The following is an 18,925-nucleotide window of genomic DNA, read 5'->3' as shown; positions in this document are numbered from 1 at the left end:
AGGGAGAGCAGTGACATGGGAAGAAAGGGAGAGCAGTGACATGGGGAGAGGGAAAGCAGTGACGTGGGGAGAGGGAGAGCAGTGACATGGGAGAGAGGGAAAGCAGTGACGTGGGGAGAGGGAGAGCAGTGACGTGGGGCGAGAGATGGAGAGCAGTGACGTGGGGAGAAAGGGAGAACAGTGAAGACGAGAAAACAAGAGGAGGAAATAAAGAAATAGTGAGTCATTGTCACACTGGAGAAATCCAGGAACAGGCCACATTCATTTGACACTGAGTGGAACCATACCTACAAAGCGCACCGTTCGCCGTAGGAAGGAGTTGAAGTTGCACCCGCCGGCGTTGATGCTGCCCTCCACCCCAGGGCGGATCTTAAGGTGTGACTGCATGCAATAGACCAGGCCCTCCCCTATCATTATCTGACCATATGACAACACACAGTCAGAGATATAGAAACATTTAATGACCAAGTACTAGTCGACACATTTCTACTTGACAATCATGCTCAACCCTAGAGAGAATGGGCTATTTGAGAAAACAGTATTTGGTTTGGAGAAATGTTTGTCTCATCTTCTGTGGTCTGATTTGAATGTAGGCCTGTATGCATATTCACAACTATATTATGGTGTAGTTTGAATGGTTTACATTTCCATCATTTAGCAGACACTCTAGAGCAACTTACATGAGTAATTAGGGTTAAGTGCCTTGCTAAAGGGCACATTGACAGATTTTTCACCTAGTCAGCTCAGGGATTCGAACCAGCAACRTTTCGGTTACTGACCCAACGCTCTTAACCACTAGGCTTTCTGTCGCTGGTTTCAATGCCTTCACACATTCTACACTATTGTCAGAGTTTTTATGGCATGAGTACATGCAGTTTGAGTGTATAATGGCTTCATTATAAATAGAGTGTATCACATAGGCCATTGTTTCCCAACTCCAGTCCTCCAGTAACCCCAATGGTACATATTGTTGTTGTGGCCCCGGACAAGCACACCAAATTSTACTTGTCAACTAATCATCAAACCCGTGACAAGTTAAATCAGGTTTTTTGGTCCAGGGTTACAACAAAAATGTGTGCTGTTGGGGGTACTTGAGGGAAACACTGACATAGGCCAAACGTGGGTATGTTTAGAGGGCTTCTCATGCAGGCAGAGCAGCATAGTGTGTGTGTGTTGGTGTTGGTGTGTGTGTGTGTGTGTGTGTGTGTGTGTGTGTGTGTGTGTGTGTGTGTGTGTGTGTGTGTGTGTGTGTGTGTGTGTGTGTGTGTGTGTGTGTGTGTGTGGTGTGGTGTGTGTGTTGTGTGTGTGTGGGTGTGTGTGTGTGTGTGTTTGTGCCTGCACTCGTGCAAGTGTGTTTAGAGGGGTGTCCTCACCGAGGCGGCCGGCCCAGCGAAGGCCAGGCTGAGCAGCATGAGTAGAGGGATGAGCTCGTCTCCACCGTCCACGTAGGGCATGCTCAGCGTGCGGTCATGGCAACGGAAACCCACCTGGGCCGGGTGGAGCAGGTCCGTCAGCTCCAAGAAGTAGAGCGACACCATAAAAGAAGCCACAATGGGCAGCTGGGAAACAGGAAGTTGAAGTGTATGTCAAAGGTTGTTGTCAGACTTGTCACTTTATTAACTACTATTAACCCTAACCGTGAATATACTATACAGAACTTCTGCCTCTCGCTCTTTGCGTATGCAACTTGTCTGAAAATAGTTGAGATGAGTTGAACATTTGACAAACAAACACAGACCATCACGAATGCGTATTAGTTTTCATCTGTTTACATAGTCTCTATGTGGCCACAGCCTTCCCTATGAAGTCCTATCAGATCAGAGGTAATGAAGGATAGAAAATTCGGTTATTTAAGACTACTGGGACGCATCTACAATGGTTGCATATAGATAGTTACTAATTCAATGTCTATGAACGAGGCTCAGATTGTTTAAAAGACGTGAGCTTAAATGATACGAAAGCAGCTCATCCTCAGCTACAGGTCATCCAGATTTGTTTTCTCTCACTTCAGCTGCAGCATATTGATTCATAATCTTTCACCCATGAGAAAGGCAAAGCACAAGACAAATATCTGGTGTTTGCGAGTTCATTCATTCATTCACACACTCATTCAATCAGATACAACCAAAGAGTATCACCGTAACATGTTAAATGTCATATTTCCCAAAATATGCAATTATCATAATGTTCATTTATCTACCCACCTCTACAAAATAGAAGCAAGGCAACAACGTCAAGCTATCTTTGGGTTGTGTCTTCTTGGGCTTTGTGTCTCTCGGAGTCATCATTGTGACGTCTGTGGACAAACCTGAAAGAACGCATAGTTGAAGTTATAATACAATAAAAGTACTGAATGAGCTCAGGGACATCTCTTTTCTATTTTAATATTAACATTTGTTTTTATTTATTTATTCATGTATGTATTTATTCCATTCAAATGGAAAACAGATGGTCCTGATGCAATGGTAAAACACGTTACTGTTCGTGATAATGGATGACATGTCAAAACTCCTGGGGTGCACAACTCAAGCCTGTAAGTTCCCCAGTATTGCTGGTTTTCGTTTCTGTCTGGTATTTATTGATCAATTAATGTTACTGGTCAGCTGGAGAGTGCACACACCTTGTTCCAGGTATAAATCAGTCACTGGTTAAAAGCCCCAAACCAGCAGGATAATCAGCAGCCTTCAAGGACCAGAAATGCACCCCTGACCTAGACACTAATCTGTTTTCATTYCTTGAGCATATGGCTTACAGGTAATTATTATGATTAAATTTAACCTTTATTTAACTAGGTAAGTCAATTAAGAACAAATTCTTATTTACAATGACGGCCTACCCCGGACGACGTTGGGCCAATTGTGTGCCGCCCTATGGGACTCCCAATCACGGATTCAAACCAGGGACTGTAGTGACACCTCTTGCACTGAGATGCAGTGCCTTAGACCGCTGCGCCATTCGGGAGCCTACTTGTATAAACCAAATTTGCCAGTGAGAGGACACACATTGAAAGTGGTTGATTCATTATTATAGCCCACACATACCTTGATAGGGCTATTATGGGACTGACCCATACCTATGGAGAGGATAATGCCAAAGTAYCTAGTGCTGACTTTGGCCCAACCACACACACAGCCAGCCTCCCTGGTGCCACGTTCGTCGTAGTGAGGAGACCAAGGCGCAGCGTGATGTGAATACATACTTCTTTTAATAAAGAAATAACACTGAACAAACTAAACAAAATAACAAAACGAACGTGAATGCTATAATACAACGAGTGCAGACATGCAACTTCACATAGACAATAACCCACAAAACCTAAATGGAAAATGGCAACCTAAATAGGATCCCCAATCAGAGACAACGATAAACAGCTGCTTCTGATTGGGAACCAATTCAGGCCACCATAGACCTACAATAACCTAGACAACACAAAACACGCATACCCACCCACGTCACACCCTAACCTGACCAAAATAATACAGAAAACATATATAACTAAGGTCAGGGCGTGACACCTGGCACCCCGAGCATACAGGTGAGAAGCCATGCCTGGAACAAACTCTCTCTACTGGTACTTGTAGCTCAAACTGTTAAGCTTCTCTGCTAGCTGCAATTCATGCTAACCAGCAGGCGATAACTTTAGGTGCTACATCTTTTTGGAAACGCATTATTGCTAATACCCATATCGATGTGGGTACTGATGAATAGCAAAATAATTATAGTGATTTTCTCATCCAGTATGGGAATATTCACAAAACATAAGGCCATAGAGAGTGTATTGATTCAATAAAGTGATTACACAAAGTTTTCAAACCTCAACAGCAGTCTCAACAGCAGTGTAATGTAGTTGTGTAAGTAGTTGTAGTTATTCCACCATATGTCGTGGAATATTGAGACATATAGCTGTATCTTATTTTGTTTTTCTTAACCTTTATTTAACTAGGCAAGTCAGTTAAGAAAAAAATCTTATTTCCAATGACGGCCTACCCCTGCCAAACCCTAACCCGGACGACGCTGGGCCAATTGTTCGCCGCCCTATCGGCGGTTGTGATACAGCCTGGAATCAAACCAGGATCTCTAGTGACGCCTCTAGCACTGAGATGCAGTGCCTTAGACCGCTGCGCCACTCGGGAGCCCCCAGTACATGGCGTGGGACATAGAGTCTTCTTGACATTAGACCACTTTGAGGCCTGAAAAGGTCTGACTGACTTTGATATTTAAGGATCAAAATGGGAAAACCAAATATTAAATATTTTAAAATATAACCCCATCAATTTTTATAAATGTAATATGGAAATATGATGGTTTTATGGTGAATTACAGCTCCTGGGCAATGGTATTTTTTTTAAAGCCACTGAATAAGGACTATATAATACATTTKTGAGTCATTTATAACACTAAAATAAACCGGGTGGTTCGAGCCCTGGATGCTGATTGGCTGAAAGSAGTGGTATAAGAAGTGGTATATGACCAATATACCATGGCTAAGGGCTGTTCTTAAGCAAGGCCATTATAAACTGGGTACCAARGTAATTAGAACAGCACCCCTCGTGCATTATTGTTTAAATAAGCACTGCACAAATGTTCACAAACGCTAATCTACGGATTGAATTGAGTATGCAGTGACATACAAACTTGCAATTGACAGAATGTAGCATTATGTACAGTGTAGACATCAATTATGAATGGTGTATGAATATGTTATGTAGTCCCAAAGAAAGTGCTCCCTTGAAAATATGTAGATGCTCCTTTGCTTGTGCATGGAAAATGCAAGTCATTTGCTTGAAAGTAGGGAAATGCAAGCCATTTGCTTGAGTAGGGGAAATGCACAGTCATTGCTTTGTGCAGGAAATGCAAGTCCTTTGCTTGTGAGCAGGGATAAAATGCAATTCTTGCTTGTAGGGGAAATGCAAGGTCTTTGCTTGTGAGGAAATGCAAGTCCTTTGCTTGTGCAGGGAAAATCAAGTCTTTGCTTGGCAGGGAAAACTGCAATGCCTTGTTGGTGCAGGGAAAATGCTGTAATTGCTTGTGTGAGAAAAATGCAAGTTCTTTTACGTGTTAGGAAAAATGCAAGTCCTTTGCTTGTGGTAGGGAAAATGCAAGTCTTTGCTTGTATAGGGAAAATGCAATTCCTTTGCTTTGTGCAGGGAAAATGCAAGTCCTTTGTTGTGCAGGGAAAATGCAAGTCCTTTGCTTGTGCAGGGAAAACTGCAATGCCTTGTTTTGTGCAGGGAAAATGCTAGTCATTTGCTTGTGTAGAGAAAATGCAAGTTTCTTTACGTGTAGTAGGAAAAATGCAAGTCCTTGCTTGTGTAGGAAAATGCAAGTCCTTTGCTTGTGGCAAAACACAAAGTCCTTTGCTTGTGCAAAAAACACAAGTCCTTTGCTTGTGCAAAAAACACAAGTCCTTTGCTTGTGCAAAAAACACAAGTCCTTTGCTTGTGCAAAAAACACAAGTCGTTTGCTTGTGTAGAAAAAATGCAATGCCCTTGTTTGTGTAGGGAAAATGCAAGTCCTTTGCTTGTGTAAGGAAAATGCAAGTCCTTTGCTTGTGTATAGAAAATACAATGCCCTCGTTTGTGTAAGGAAAATGCTAGTCAAGTGCTTGTATAGAGAAAATGCAATGCCCTTGTTTGTGTAGGGAAAATGCAAGTAATTTGCTTGTGTAGAGAAAATGCAAGCCCTTTGCTTGTATAGGGAAAATYCAAGTCCTTTGATTGTGTAGAGAAAATGCAAGTCCTTTGCTTGTGTAGAGAAAATGGAAGTCCTTTGCTTGTGCAGGAAAAATGCAAGTCTTTTGCTTGTGTCGGGAAATGCAATTGCTAAAATAATAAAGACAACCCTAGACGGAGGGAGATAACATGCCAACAGAGTGCTTATCTTTCATTGGGGAAAAGCAATGTTTATCTAGGGGAGGGAGAGAGAGAGATAGAGAGAGCGAGCGAGAGACAGAGAAAGACACACACACATACAGAGAGAGACAGAGATACGTCAGGGTGTGTGTTGAAGGGGTTGGGAATTATGGAAAGGAAGTGGTGTCTCAAACAAACTGAGGCTTCTGTGTGTCTGTGGTCAAAGAAGCAGCTTGACAGCCAGCGAGAGMGTTTGAATAGGGAATCTTTGAAGAGGCAGAATGAAACTGATAAAGAGGATTAAGCAAGCTCAATATTCCAAAACAAACTAATAAAGTACTACAGTAATCTACAGTAGGGATGCACGATATATCGGTGAATATATCGGAATCTGCCGATATTAGCTAAAAATGCCAACATCGGTATCGGCCAATGTCTAGTTTAACGCCCAATGTGCAAAACCGATGTCAAAGCTGACCTGCATACCTATATAACGAAGGTACATGGCGTAATGACGCTACGTAAAATGTTGCGCTATACGTGCAACACAGCATTCCTAAACTAGCCCACAATGTCTGCTGTGTGGATCGAGCAGTCAACAAGTCAAGCAGTCATTTGTAAGAGTAAGACAATTTCAGCGAGACAACTCAAAGGTGAAATCCATTAAAGCCAAGATAATGGTATTCATTGCCCTTGACAATCAACCGTTCTCTGTCGTGGGTGATGTTGGCTTTCACCGAATGGTCGAGCACCGGTTAACACTACCAAGTGTGCTATTTTTCCGATGTTGCCCTACCGGAGTTACACAGTAATAGCGTCACTGCTATTAGCTTCACGTCATATGGAACGCCGTTTGGGTCTTTGCGTGTCAAAAAAGATATGGTAGCACTGTCAAAGCTGTACAAAAAAGTCAGCAAACAAGCAAACACCGGCCACGAACGATGTGTTTACAATACCGAGTTGGTAATAAAGCATAATTTGTTCGACTGCAACTTCTGGGGTAGCTAGCTTTAACTTACTACTTAATTGATTATTAACTTCATAGATCATTAGGTAGAGACAGACAGACAGACACACAAACACAGGCAGACATAAAAATACATGACCAAAAGTATGTGGACACCTGCTCATCGAACATTTCATTCCAAAATCATGGMCATTAATATGGAGTTGTTCGTGAAGAGGGCACGACAACAACTTTTCCCCCTCAGGAGACTGAAAAGATTTGGCATGAGTCTCCAGATCCTCAAAAGTTATACAGCTGCACCTTAGAGAGCATCCTGACCGGTTGCATCACTGTCTAGTATGGCAACTGCTCGGCATCTGACCGTAAGGCACTACAGAGGGTAGTGCGTACAGCCCAGTACATCACTGGGGCCAAGCTTTCTGCCATCCAGGACCTATGTACTAGGCGGTGTCAGAGGAGAGCCCCAAAAATTGTCAGACTCCAGTCACCCAAGTCACAGACTGTTCTCTCTGCTACCACACGGCAAGCGGTARCGGAGCACCAAGTCTAGGACCAAAAAGGCTCCTTAACAGCTTCTACCACTCCCCCCATTTGTTTTTTTACACTGCTCCCACTCACTGTTTATTATCTATGCATAGTCAATTACCTCGTACCTCGACTAACCTGTACCCCCGCACATTGACTCGGTACCGGTACCCCACTGTATATAGCCTTGTTATTGATATTTTATTGTGTTACATTTTATAATTTTTTACTTTAGTTTATTTGGTAAATATTTTCTTAACTCTTTCTTGAACTGCACTGTTGGTTAAGGGCTTGTAAGTAAGCATATSTGTAACGATTGTCTATTTCGTCCTCCTCATCGGACGAGGAGAGGCGAGAAGGATCGGACCAATATGCAGAGTGGTTCYTGCTCATGATGATTTATTAAAACCGAAACTGAACACTGAAATACAAAACAATAAACGAAGTGCAGAAAACCGAAACAGTACCGTGTGGTGAAAACACTAACACGGTAGACAAACACCCACAAAACACACGTGAAACCCAGGCTGCCTAAGTATGATTCTCAATCAGGACAACGATTGACAGCTGCCTCTGATTGAGAATCATACCAGGCCGAACACAAAATCCCAACATAGAAAATCACACATAAGACAACCCACCCAACTCACGCCCTGACCATACAAATAAATACAAAAACAAGGAAAACAGGTCAGGAACGTGACAAACCCCCCCCTTAAGGTGCGAACTCGGGCGCACCACCTAAAACTCTAGGGGAGGTCTGGGGTGGCGTCTGTCCGCGGGTGCGGCTCTGGCGCGGGACGTGGACCCCACTTAAACAATGTTTTGTCCCGCTCCTTAATCGCCCCGTGGCCTTTATGAGCGGCAATCCTCACCACCGACCTTGGGCTGGGACCTAGCCATGGGTCCCAAATGCACGGGGAATTCCGGCAGCGCCGGACAGCGGGAGACTCCGGCGCGCTGGAGTGAAGACCCTCCGGCAGCTCCAGAGTGAAGAGCGATTTTGGCATCGCCTGGCGGACTGGCTGACGTGCAACTCTGGCGGATCCTGGCGGCTGCGGCTCTGGCGGCTCCGGCTGGCTGCTTCTGCAGCTCCTGGCTGGCTGGCTTCTGGCAGGTCTGGGCTGGCTGACGGCTCTGGCTGGCTGCGGCTCTGGCTGTCATGGCTGGCTGACGGCTCTGACTGGTCATGGCTGCTGACGGCTCTGGCTGGTCTGCTGGCTGAGGCCTGCTGTCATGGCTGGCTGACGGCTCTGGCTGGTCCTGTCTGCGGACGCTCTGGTGGTCATGCTGGCTGACGGCTCTGGCTGTCATGGCTGGCTGACGGCTCTGGCTGTCATGGCTGGGCTGACGGCTCTGGCTGGTCAGCTGGCTGACGCTCTGGCTGCTCCTTCTGCGGACGGCCTCGACTGCTCCTGTCTGGCGGACGGCTCTGCGCCTGCTCCTGTCTGGCGGACGGCTCTAGCGGCTCGGGACAGACAGGCAGCTCTGACGGCTCGGGACAGACGGGCAGCTCTGACGGCTCGGGACAGACGGGCGGCTCTAGCGGCTCCTGACTGACGGACGGCTCTACTGGCTCGGGACAGACGGACGGGTCTACTGGCTCTGCAGGCAGGCAGCTCAACAGCGCTGGCAGGCAGACAGCTCAGACAGCGCGGGCAGGAGGCAGGCTCAGGCAGCGCTGGCAGGCGAGGCAGCTCAGGCAGCGCTGGGCAGGCAGGCAGCTCAGGCAGCGCTGGGCAGGCAGGCAGCTCAGGCGCGCTGGGCAGGCAGGCAGTCTCAGAAAGCGCTGGGCAGGCAGGCAGCTCAGACAGCGCTGGGCAGGCAGGCAGCTCAGACAGCGCTGGGCAGACGGTACACCTGTAGGAGAAGACGGAGAGACAGCCTGGTGCGGGGGCTGCCACCGGAGGACTGGTACGTGGAGGTGGCACCGGATATACCGACCGTGAAGGAGTACACGCGCTCTTGAGCACCGAGCCTGCCCAACCTTATCAGGTTGAATGTCCCCGTAGCCCTGCCAGTGCGGCGAGGTGGAATAGCCCCACTGGGCTATGCTGGCGAACCGGGGACACCATTTGTAAGGCTGGTGCCATGTACGCCGGCCCGAGGAGACGCACTGGAGACCAGATGCGTTGGGCCGGCTTCATGACACCCGGCTCGATGCCCAACCTAGCCCTACCAGTGCGGCGGGTGGAATAGCCCGCACTGGGCTAAGCCGCGTACTGGGGACACCGTGCGCTCCACCGCATAACACGGTGTCTGACAGTACGACGCCCTCTCACTCCACGGTAAGCACGGGGAGTTGGCTCAGGTCTCCTACCCGGCTTTGCCACACTCCGCGTGTGCCCCCCCCCCCCCCCCCAAGACATTTTTGGGTCTGACTCTCGGGCTCCCAACCGCGTCGCCGCGCTGCCTCCTCATACCAGCGCCTCTCTGCCTTCGCTGCCTCCAACTCGGCTTTAGGACGGCGATATTCCCCTGGGCCCAGGGTCCCTTGCCGTCCAGAATCTCCTCCCACGTCCATGAGTCCTGGATTTTTCTCCGCTGCTGCTGCTGCTGTCGCTGCCCTTTTCCACTCTGCTTGGTCCTTTGTTGGTGGGTGTTTCTGTAACGATTGTCTATTTCGTCCTCCTCATCGGACGATGAGAGGCGAGAAGGATCGGACCAATATGCAGAGTGGTTCGTGCTCATGATGATTTATTAAAACCGAAACTGAACACTGAAATACAAAACAATAAACGAAGTGCAGAAAACCGAAACAGTACCGTGTGGTGAAAACACTAACACGGTAGACAAACACCCACAAAACACACGTGAAACCCAGGCTGCCTAAGTATGATTCTCAATCAGGGACAACGATTGACAGCTGCCTCTGATTGAGAATCATACCAGGCCGAACACAAAATCCCAACATAGAAAATCACACATAAGACAACCCACCCAACTCACGCCCTGACCATACTAAGTAAATACAAAACAAGGGAAAACAGGTCAGGAACGTGACAATATCCCGGTAAGGTCTACACCTGTTGTATTCTGCACATGAGACAAATAAAGTTTGATTTGATTTGAATCATCTAGAATGTCATTGTGTGCTGTAGCGTTAAGATTTCCTTTAACTGGAACTAACGGGCCTAGCCTGAACCATGAAAAACCGCCCCAGACCATTATTCGTCCTCCACCAAACTTTAAAGTTGGCACTGTGCATTGGGGCAGGTAGTGTTCTCCTGGCATGCGCCAAGCCCAGATTTGTCCGTCGGACTGCCAGATTGTGAATCGTGATTCATCACTCCAGAAAACACATTTCCACTGCTCCGGAGTCCAATGGCGGTGAGCTTTACACCACTCCAGCCAACGCTTGGCAGTGCACATGGTGATCTTAGGCTTGTGTGCGGCTGCTCGGCCATGGAAACCCATTTCATGAAGCTCCCGACTAATAGTTATTGTACTGATGTTGCTTCCAYAGGCAGTTTGGAACTCGGTAGTTAGTGGTGCAACCGAGGACAGATGATTTTTACGCMCTACGCACTTCAGCACTCGGTGGTCCCGTTCAGTGAGCTTGTGTGGATAACCACATCACGGCTGAGCTGTTGTTGCTCCTAGATGTTTCCACGTCACAATAACAGCACTTACAGTTGACAGGGGTAGCTCTAGCAGAGCAGAAARTTGACTAACTGACTTGTTGGAAAGGTGGCATCCTATGATAGTGCCACGTTAAGTCACTAAGCTCTTCAGTAAGGCCAATCTACTGCCAATGTTTGTCTATGGAGATTGCATGGCTGGGTGCTCAGTTTTTTATACATGTCAGCAATGGGTGTGGCTGAAATAGCTGAATCCACTCATTTGAAGGGGTGTCCATATACAGTGCCCTTGGAAAATATTCAATATTCATATACCCTTCAGATCCACATTTTGTTACGTTACAGCCTTATTCAAACATGGATTCCGTTTTTTTTTATCCTCAGCTATCTACACACAATACCCCATGACGACAAAGCGAAAAACAAGTTTCGAAATCTTTGCACATGCATTAAAAATACAAAACAGAAATACCTTGAGATGTTTCTACAAGTTGATTGGAGTCCACCTGTGGTAAATTCAATTGATTGGACATGATTTGGAAAGGCACACACCTGTCTATATAAGGTCCCACAGTTGGCAGTGCATYTCAGAGCAAAAACCAAGCCATGAAGTTGAAGGAATTGTCCGTAGAGCTCCAAGACAGGATTGTGTAGAGGCACAGATTTAGGGAAGGGTACCAAACAATTTCTGCAGCATTGAAGGTCCCCAAGAACACAGMGGCCTCCATCATTTTTAAATGGAAGAAGTTTGGAACCACCAAGACTCTTCCTAGAGCTGGCCAAACTGAGCAATCAGGGAAAGAAGGGCCTTGGTCAGGGAGGTGACCAAGAACCCGATGGTCACTCTGACAGAGCTTTAGAGATTCTCTGTGGAAATGGGAGAACCTTCCAGAACGACAACAATCTCTGCAGCACTCCACCAATCAGGTTTTTATGGTAGAGTGGCCAGACGGAAGCCACTCCTTGGTAAAAGGCACATCACAGACTGCTTGGAGTTTGCCAAAAGGCACCTAAAGACTCTCAGACCATGAGAAACAAGATTCTCTGGTCTGATGAAACCAAGATGGAACTGTTTGGCCTAAATGCCAAGCGTCACGTCTGGATGAAACCTGGCACCATCCCTACGGTGAAACACGGTGGTGGCAGAATCATGCTGTGGGGATGTTTTGCAGGGGCAGGGACTGGGAGACTAGTCGGGATCGAGGCAAAGATGAACAGAGAAAAGTACAGAGCGATCCTTGATGAAAACCTGCTCCAGGAKGCTCAGACTGGGGCGAAGGTTCACCTTCCAACAGGACAACGACCCTAAGCACACAGCCAAGACAACGCAGGAGTGGCTTTGGGACTGAATGTCCTTGAGTGGCCCAGTCAGAGCCCGGACTTGAACCTGATCGAACATCTCTGGAGAGACCTGAAAATAGCTGTGCAGCAATGCTCCCTATCCAACCTGACAGAGCTTGAGAGGATCTGCAGAGAAGAATGGGAGAAACTCCACAAATACATGTGTGCCAAGCTTGTAGCGTCATACCCAAGAWGACTCAATGCTGTAATTGCTGCCAGAGGTGCTTCWACAAAGTACTGAGTAAAGGGTCTGAATACTTATGTAAATTTATTATTTAAGTTTTTATTTTCAACAAATTAGCAAGAATTTCTAAAAACCTGTTTTTGCTTTGTCATTATTGGGTATTTTGATGAGGAAAAATAACTATTTAATCCAGTTTAGAATAAAGTTGTAARGTAACAAAATGTGGAAAAAGTCCAGGGGTCTGAATACTTTCCGAAGGAGCTGTACTTTGGTTTGTAGTTAGTGCAGCAATAAAAATGGTTGAGTGTGTTGAAAGGGTTGGGGAGAATGGAAAGGGAGGGGGTGTCTTAAACAATCTGAGGTCTGTGTGTGTGTGTGGTCAGAGAACCAGCTTGACAGCCAGCGAGAGGGTTTGAATGGGGAGTCTTTTAATTAAACAGGGTGGATTAGAAAATGGCCATCCTCACTGGGTCTATTGTTGCACTCAAGTGGGAGTCAAGATGGTCCCTCAGTCTTGGACAGAAAGCGAGTCATTTTCACACGTCCTCCACAATGTCTGTGTGGAGTGCTGTGGGCAATGCTTGTCTTGCTCAAGAGAAAAACAACACTTTCTACACAAAGGTGGGGACGCCTTCTAGAGGCCCAAATCAGGCTCTCCAACACCTTATTAGGCAGACAGGAAAGAATGTAAATTATGTTTGATTTTAAAGTATTGTTAAACATATGTTTTGGGGACAGTTCAAATCAACTTTTATTTGTCACATGCTTCGTAAACAACAGGTGTAGACCAACAGTGAAATGCTTATTTACGGGCTCTTCCCAACAATGCAGAGAGAAAATAAAGAAAAATAGTTCTAAAAAAGTTTAAAAAAAAATACTAATAATAACACGAGGAATAAAAAAAAAAAAATAATAACACAAGGAATAAATTCTCGATGAGTAACAATAACCTGGCTATATACACAGAGTACCAGTACCGAGTCGATGTGCAGGGGCACAAGGTAATTGAGGTAGATATGTACATATAGGTAGGGATAAAGTGACTAGGCAGCGGGATAGATAACAGCTGCATATGTGATGGGTCAAAAGAGATTAGTCCAAAAAGGGTCAATGCAGATATTCCGGGTAGCTAATGGTTAACTATTTTTAAAAAAAGGTGCTATCTAGAACCTGAAAGGGTTCTTTGGCTGTCCCCAAAGGAGAACCCTTAGATTAACCATTTTTGGTTCCAGGTAGAACCCGTTTGGGTTCCATGTAGAGCCTTTCCACATATGGTTCTACATGGAACCCAAAAGGGTTCTACCTGGAACCCAAAAGGGTTCTACCTGGAACCAAAAAAWWMTATCCTATGGGGACAGCCGAAGAACCTTTTTGTTAAGAGTGCACCTACAACATACCAGTGTGTTGAGGTACACTGTTACTCTGCAATTTGACACTTGGTTTAATAAGAGGCAGGATTAGACTGATAAAGAGGATTAAGCAAGCTCAATGGTCCAAAATACACAAATTAAGTACTACAGTAATACTGCCTAATTGATTATTAACTTCGTAGATCAGTAGGTAGAGACAGACAGACAGACAGACAGACAGACAGACAGGCAAGAAAACACAGGAATACATTAACATATAGTTGGTGCAACAATAAAAATGGTTCCAAATGTATGTGTGCAGACATTAGCTCCTATGCGTGTCATAGAACGGGTGGTGCAAGCTATCAATTGAGAAAATCCAGAGATAAAACTGCGGCATTGATTTTTATKTTTTAATGTATGCAAATTGTCAGCCATCCAAAACATAACGAGCGGTTTATGGCATAACGACAAAACGTGCTGCCTGGTATATGAATATAGGCAATAGCCTAGGATACCTCAAATCAATATGGGAATCGCATTATATATGAATCACTAGTTAGAACTATAACAACACATGGTTGAAAATAGCATGATCATGGATGATGATTGATTCACATACACTCAGAGAGAGCAACAATTAAAGCTTAGGCTATGCATATCACAATATTAAGTTTATTTTTAAATCCATMAAGAAATGTAAAGCATAACATCCGTGTAAGAGAATAATAAAGTCAAAAACTCACCTAGGCTATATATATTAGCCTAATGTATACATGCAAATAACAAATAGAAAATCAGCAAAAGTCGATTGATGACAGATAGCACGAGGAATAGGTGTGATTGTAAAACTGTTCATATAATAAAACTATTACTGTACTCGAATTGCGCACAGTAGCTCCCTCAGTCATTTACTGTCAAATCGACTGCATCGCGTCTATAAAAAACACTGACAATGCACGTTTCATGGAATAAATAGTATACAGAGTTGTCTCACCTTAATTTGATAAATGGGAAAATTCCTAATAAAATCCAATATCTTCTCTGCCGCCGTTCACCCGAGTGGATACCTTCAATGTTTCTCACAGCAACTCAGTCCATTTCACATTCTTCTTTCTGCTCACGTTTCTCACCGAGCGATCCGAAGAAATTGTTTAGTAGCGCGGATGCAGCTTTGGTGTGGAGTGAAAACGCACGATTTCCCCGACCTCGGGGGGCTTTTGACTTGGGCAAAGCTGACGATTTAGCGAGAAACACCGGTTCAAAAGGTTGCCTCGGATATTGTGGTCTTGCGTCTCGCCTTGGCTAGATAGATGGCAGATAACATGAAGAATTGGTAACCTGTCTATTGACAACCCTGGTATTTCATCATAAGGAACTCGGGGCTGTCAATGATGCATCTACTGCACAAATCCGTGAAAGCAGAAACGTGCAGGGGAGGGGTGTGTGTAGCCTTTTGTTTAGTGCATGTGTGTATGTTGCAGCATGTGAGTGGGTGTGAGAGAAAGACGGTTTCTTCCCCCAGCATCATTTAAAAGGACACATGGTGTCTGTCTGCCTTCATGCATGCTCTCTGTCACTCTCCCTTCTCTCTTTCGCAGTGCTTGACTTGGGCAGGAGCTCACCTGAGCAGAGTACTGGCACCTCAAATGTTCTACTGCTTGAGTTCCTGTTCCTCTTATAGAATGCTAGTTAAAAAGTATAGTGGAGCTCCTGCACCTAAATATACACATATACACAGTACCAAAATGATTACTGGCACTAAGACAAGCACCTCTCTCTCTCTCTCTCTCAAATTCATATTGTAAGGGGCTTTATGTGGATACTCTGTTGTAGCTTTTTTGGGGGTGGCAGGTAGCCTAGTGGTTAGAGCGTTGGGCCAGTAATCGTTCTYCCCCTGAACAAGGCAGTTAACCCACTGTAAGCCCAGTAGGCCYTCATTGTAAATACGAATTTGTTCTTAACTGACTTGCCTAGTTAAATAAAAAAAGCTTTACACTCGAAGGACTTTGTTTGGGACCACAAAGACGCATCTGTGCAGCAGGTCTATTTTTAAAGCTTCTCTCACTAATCAGGTAATTGCCACAGACACTCACTGCCTTTCAATGAAAACTATCCTCCTATCCTATAGCACCGCATGCTACACAGCATTGTCCACTGAAGCTGTGCTTGCATTAGCCTAGAGTGCTTGCTTGGAAGAATATGATATAGGCCTACACTCTTTGAAAAAAGGTTCTATCTAGAGCATTAAAGGGTTCTTTGGCTAGGAGAACCCTTTYAAGAACCCGTTTTGGATCCACGTAGAACACTTTCCCCAGAGGGTTCTACATGGTGATGTCTAGATGGGATACAGCTTTTGTCAAATTTGGCATCAACCCTAAACCTAACACTTTTCRTAACCTTAACCTAGTTCTCCTAACCTGCTACATTAATCCTCCTTGCTGCGTAAGTTCTCCTAAACTTGCTACGAAAAGTCAATTTTGACTAAAGCTGTATCCCTTCTAGACAAAACCATTCTGCATGGAACCCAAAAGGGTTCTCCTATGGGGAAAGCCAAAGAAGCTTTTTGGGACCATTTTTTCAAAGAGTGTACCAGCATTCCATCCTTTACTATACACTGCCTGTGCCTGCAACACATTCCCCACAGTCCTGGTTTAGCTCCATGCTCCTTATTATACAGATATTATAAATGGGAGTTTTGTTTTACTACTATCTCTGTATAGTCAATCACTTCACATGCAAATAATTAACAATAGGCTATACCTTCTGAGAACACCTACCGATATCTCGGCAAATTTGTCCCTGGCAAGCTTAGCGTTACAACAGGAGCGAGCAGATGGAGTCTCACGGTCATAAATMACTAATAATACATGTGTCAGAAACTCAGCATAACACAGCACTCTATCATTCACATAACACTGGCTCTCCTACACYAGTTTAGACACAGGAGCAATGGCGGCACATTGTACCTGTGCCTGTGTGAGCAGGACCCAGAAAAGGATCCAAATGTCATGTCTGGTGGTGTGTCATCCACTGCATCACTCTGCCTGCCTGCCAGCGTGAAAAGCCTCATATCTGCACTGACACCCACGCTCAATGCAGACACAGGGAAATGCGTCACAGTGCAGTGGGGAATGGAGATGGTGTTTAAGTGTCATCATTCCGAGCCAGAGGACCTCGGTTCACTTAATGAAGAGGCTTTGCAATTTACAAAGGGGATGCAGTACAGTCTCTCTCTCTCTCGCTCTCCTCGATGATTGAGGTCGTGGTCAGGCCACGTTCGAGGTCCTTCCGTCTTTAGTTGGTAGCAGTGGACCCTCAAGGGAACCTCCTTGCAGTCGGACACACACACACACACACACACACACACACACACACACACACACACACACACACACACACACACACACCACACCACACACACACACACACACACACACACACACACACACACACACACACACACACACACACACACAGCATCAGGGCCTGCTGGGTCATTAGTGCAGCTAGCAGCCAGGTCAGGCTAGACTCCTTACTCGCCATATAAGACACATTGATCTGGCCAAATTGTGTATTTACTACACTGAACAAAAATATAAACACAACATGCAACAATTTCTAATATTTTACTGAGTTACAGTTCATATAAGGAAATCAGTCATTAGACCCTAATCTTTGGATTTCACATGACTGGGAATACAGATATGCATCTGTTGGTCACAGATACCTTAAAAAAAAGTAGGGGCGTGGATCAGAAAAATWGTCAATATTTGGTGTGACCACCATTTGCCTCATGCAAACTCTCCTTTGCATAGAGCTGATCAGGCTGTTGATTGTGGCCTGTGGAATGTTGTCCCACTCCTCTTCAATGGCGGTGAGAAATTGCTGGCTATTGGCGGGAACTGGAACACTCTGTCAGACACATCAATCCAGAGCATTCCAAACATCCTCAATGGGTGTTTGGTGAGTATGCAGGCCATGGAAGAACTGGGACATTTTAGGCTTCCAGGAATTGTGTACAAATCATTTTTATTTTATTTTATTTCACCTTTATTTAARCAGGTAGGGCAGTTGAGAACAAGTTCTCATTTACAACTGCGACCTGGGCAAGATAAAGCAAAGCAGTGCGACAAAAACAACAACACAGAGTTACACATAAACAAACGTACAYTCAATAACACAAAAGAAAAGAAAAATAGAAAAATATATGTACAGTGTGTGCAAACGTAGAAGAGTAGGGAGGTAAGGCAATAAATAGGCCCTAGAGGTGAAAATAATTACAATTTAGCATTAAACACTGGAGGATAGATGTGCAGATGATGATGTGCAAGTAGAGATACTGGGGTGCAAAAGAGCAAGAGGGTAAGTAATAATATTGGGATGAAGGTATTGGGTGTGCTATTTACAGATTGGCTGTGTACAGATACAGTGATCGGTAAGCTGCTCTGACAGCTAATCCTTAAAGTTAGAGAGGGAGATATAAGCGATATAAAAGATATAAGCAAAAATCCAGCTTCAGAGATTTTTGCAATTCGTTCCAGTCATTGGCAGCAGAGAACTGGAAGGAAAAGCGGCCAAAGGAAGTGTTTGCTTTGGGGATGACCAGTGCAATATACAGTACCTGCTGGAGCGCGTGCTACGGGTGGGTGTTGCTATGGTGAACAGTGAGCTGAGATAAGGCAGGGCTTTACCTAGCAAAGACTTATAGATTACCTGGAGCCAGTGAGTTTGGCGACAGATATGTAGTGAGGGCCAGCCATCCTTGCGACATGGGGTCGTGCATTATCATGCTGAAACATGAGGTGATCGTGGCGAATGAATGGCATAACAATGGACCTCAGGATCTCGTCCCAGTATCTCTGTGTATTCAAATTTCCATCGATAAAATGCAATTGTGTTCGTTGACCGTAGTTTATGCCTGCCCATAACATAACCCCAACACCACCATGGGGCGCTCTGTTCATACATTTGACATCACCAAACTGCTTGCCCACATGACCCCATACTGCTCTCACAAAAGCCTGGGTTTTCTGCACGTTAACACTAGAAGCTTATTACCTAAAATGGATCAATTGAAAGTGTGGGTTCACAGCTCCAATCCAGATGTGTTGGTCATTATTGAG

General features: G+C 45.2%; 1 protein-coding gene across 1 annotated transcript in view; it reads right to left on the bottom strand.

The window, feature by feature from the left end:
- LOC112068590 (phospholipid phosphatase-related protein type 3-like) overlaps positions 1-15,266 on the bottom strand; it is a 29,528-nt gene extending 14,262 nt beyond the window's left edge. The window contains exons 1-4 of the mRNA XM_024135765.2: positions 14,797-15,266; positions 2,205-2,308; positions 1,374-1,559; positions 288-417 (exon numbers count right to left, since the gene is read on the bottom strand). Coding sequence (XP_023991533.1) covers positions 288-417; positions 1,374-1,559; positions 2,205-2,288 — 400 coding nt within the window. The 5' untranslated portion in view covers positions 2,289-2,308; positions 14,797-15,266. The remainder of the gene's footprint in view (positions 1-287; positions 418-1,373; positions 1,560-2,204; positions 2,309-14,796) is intronic.
- Between the last annotated feature and the right edge of the window lie 3,659 nt (positions 15,267-18,925).

The sequence above is a fragment of the Salvelinus sp. IW2-2015 genome, unplaced genomic scaffold (assembly GCF_002910315.2).
Source record: "Salvelinus sp. IW2-2015 unplaced genomic scaffold, ASM291031v2 Un_scaffold588, whole genome shotgun sequence".
Classification (NCBI taxonomy): domain Eukaryota; kingdom Metazoa; phylum Chordata; class Actinopteri; order Salmoniformes; family Salmonidae; genus Salvelinus; species Salvelinus sp. IW2-2015.
The sequence above is the reverse complement of the archived record's forward strand: the minus strand, read 5'-3'. Positions and strand labels throughout refer to the sequence as shown.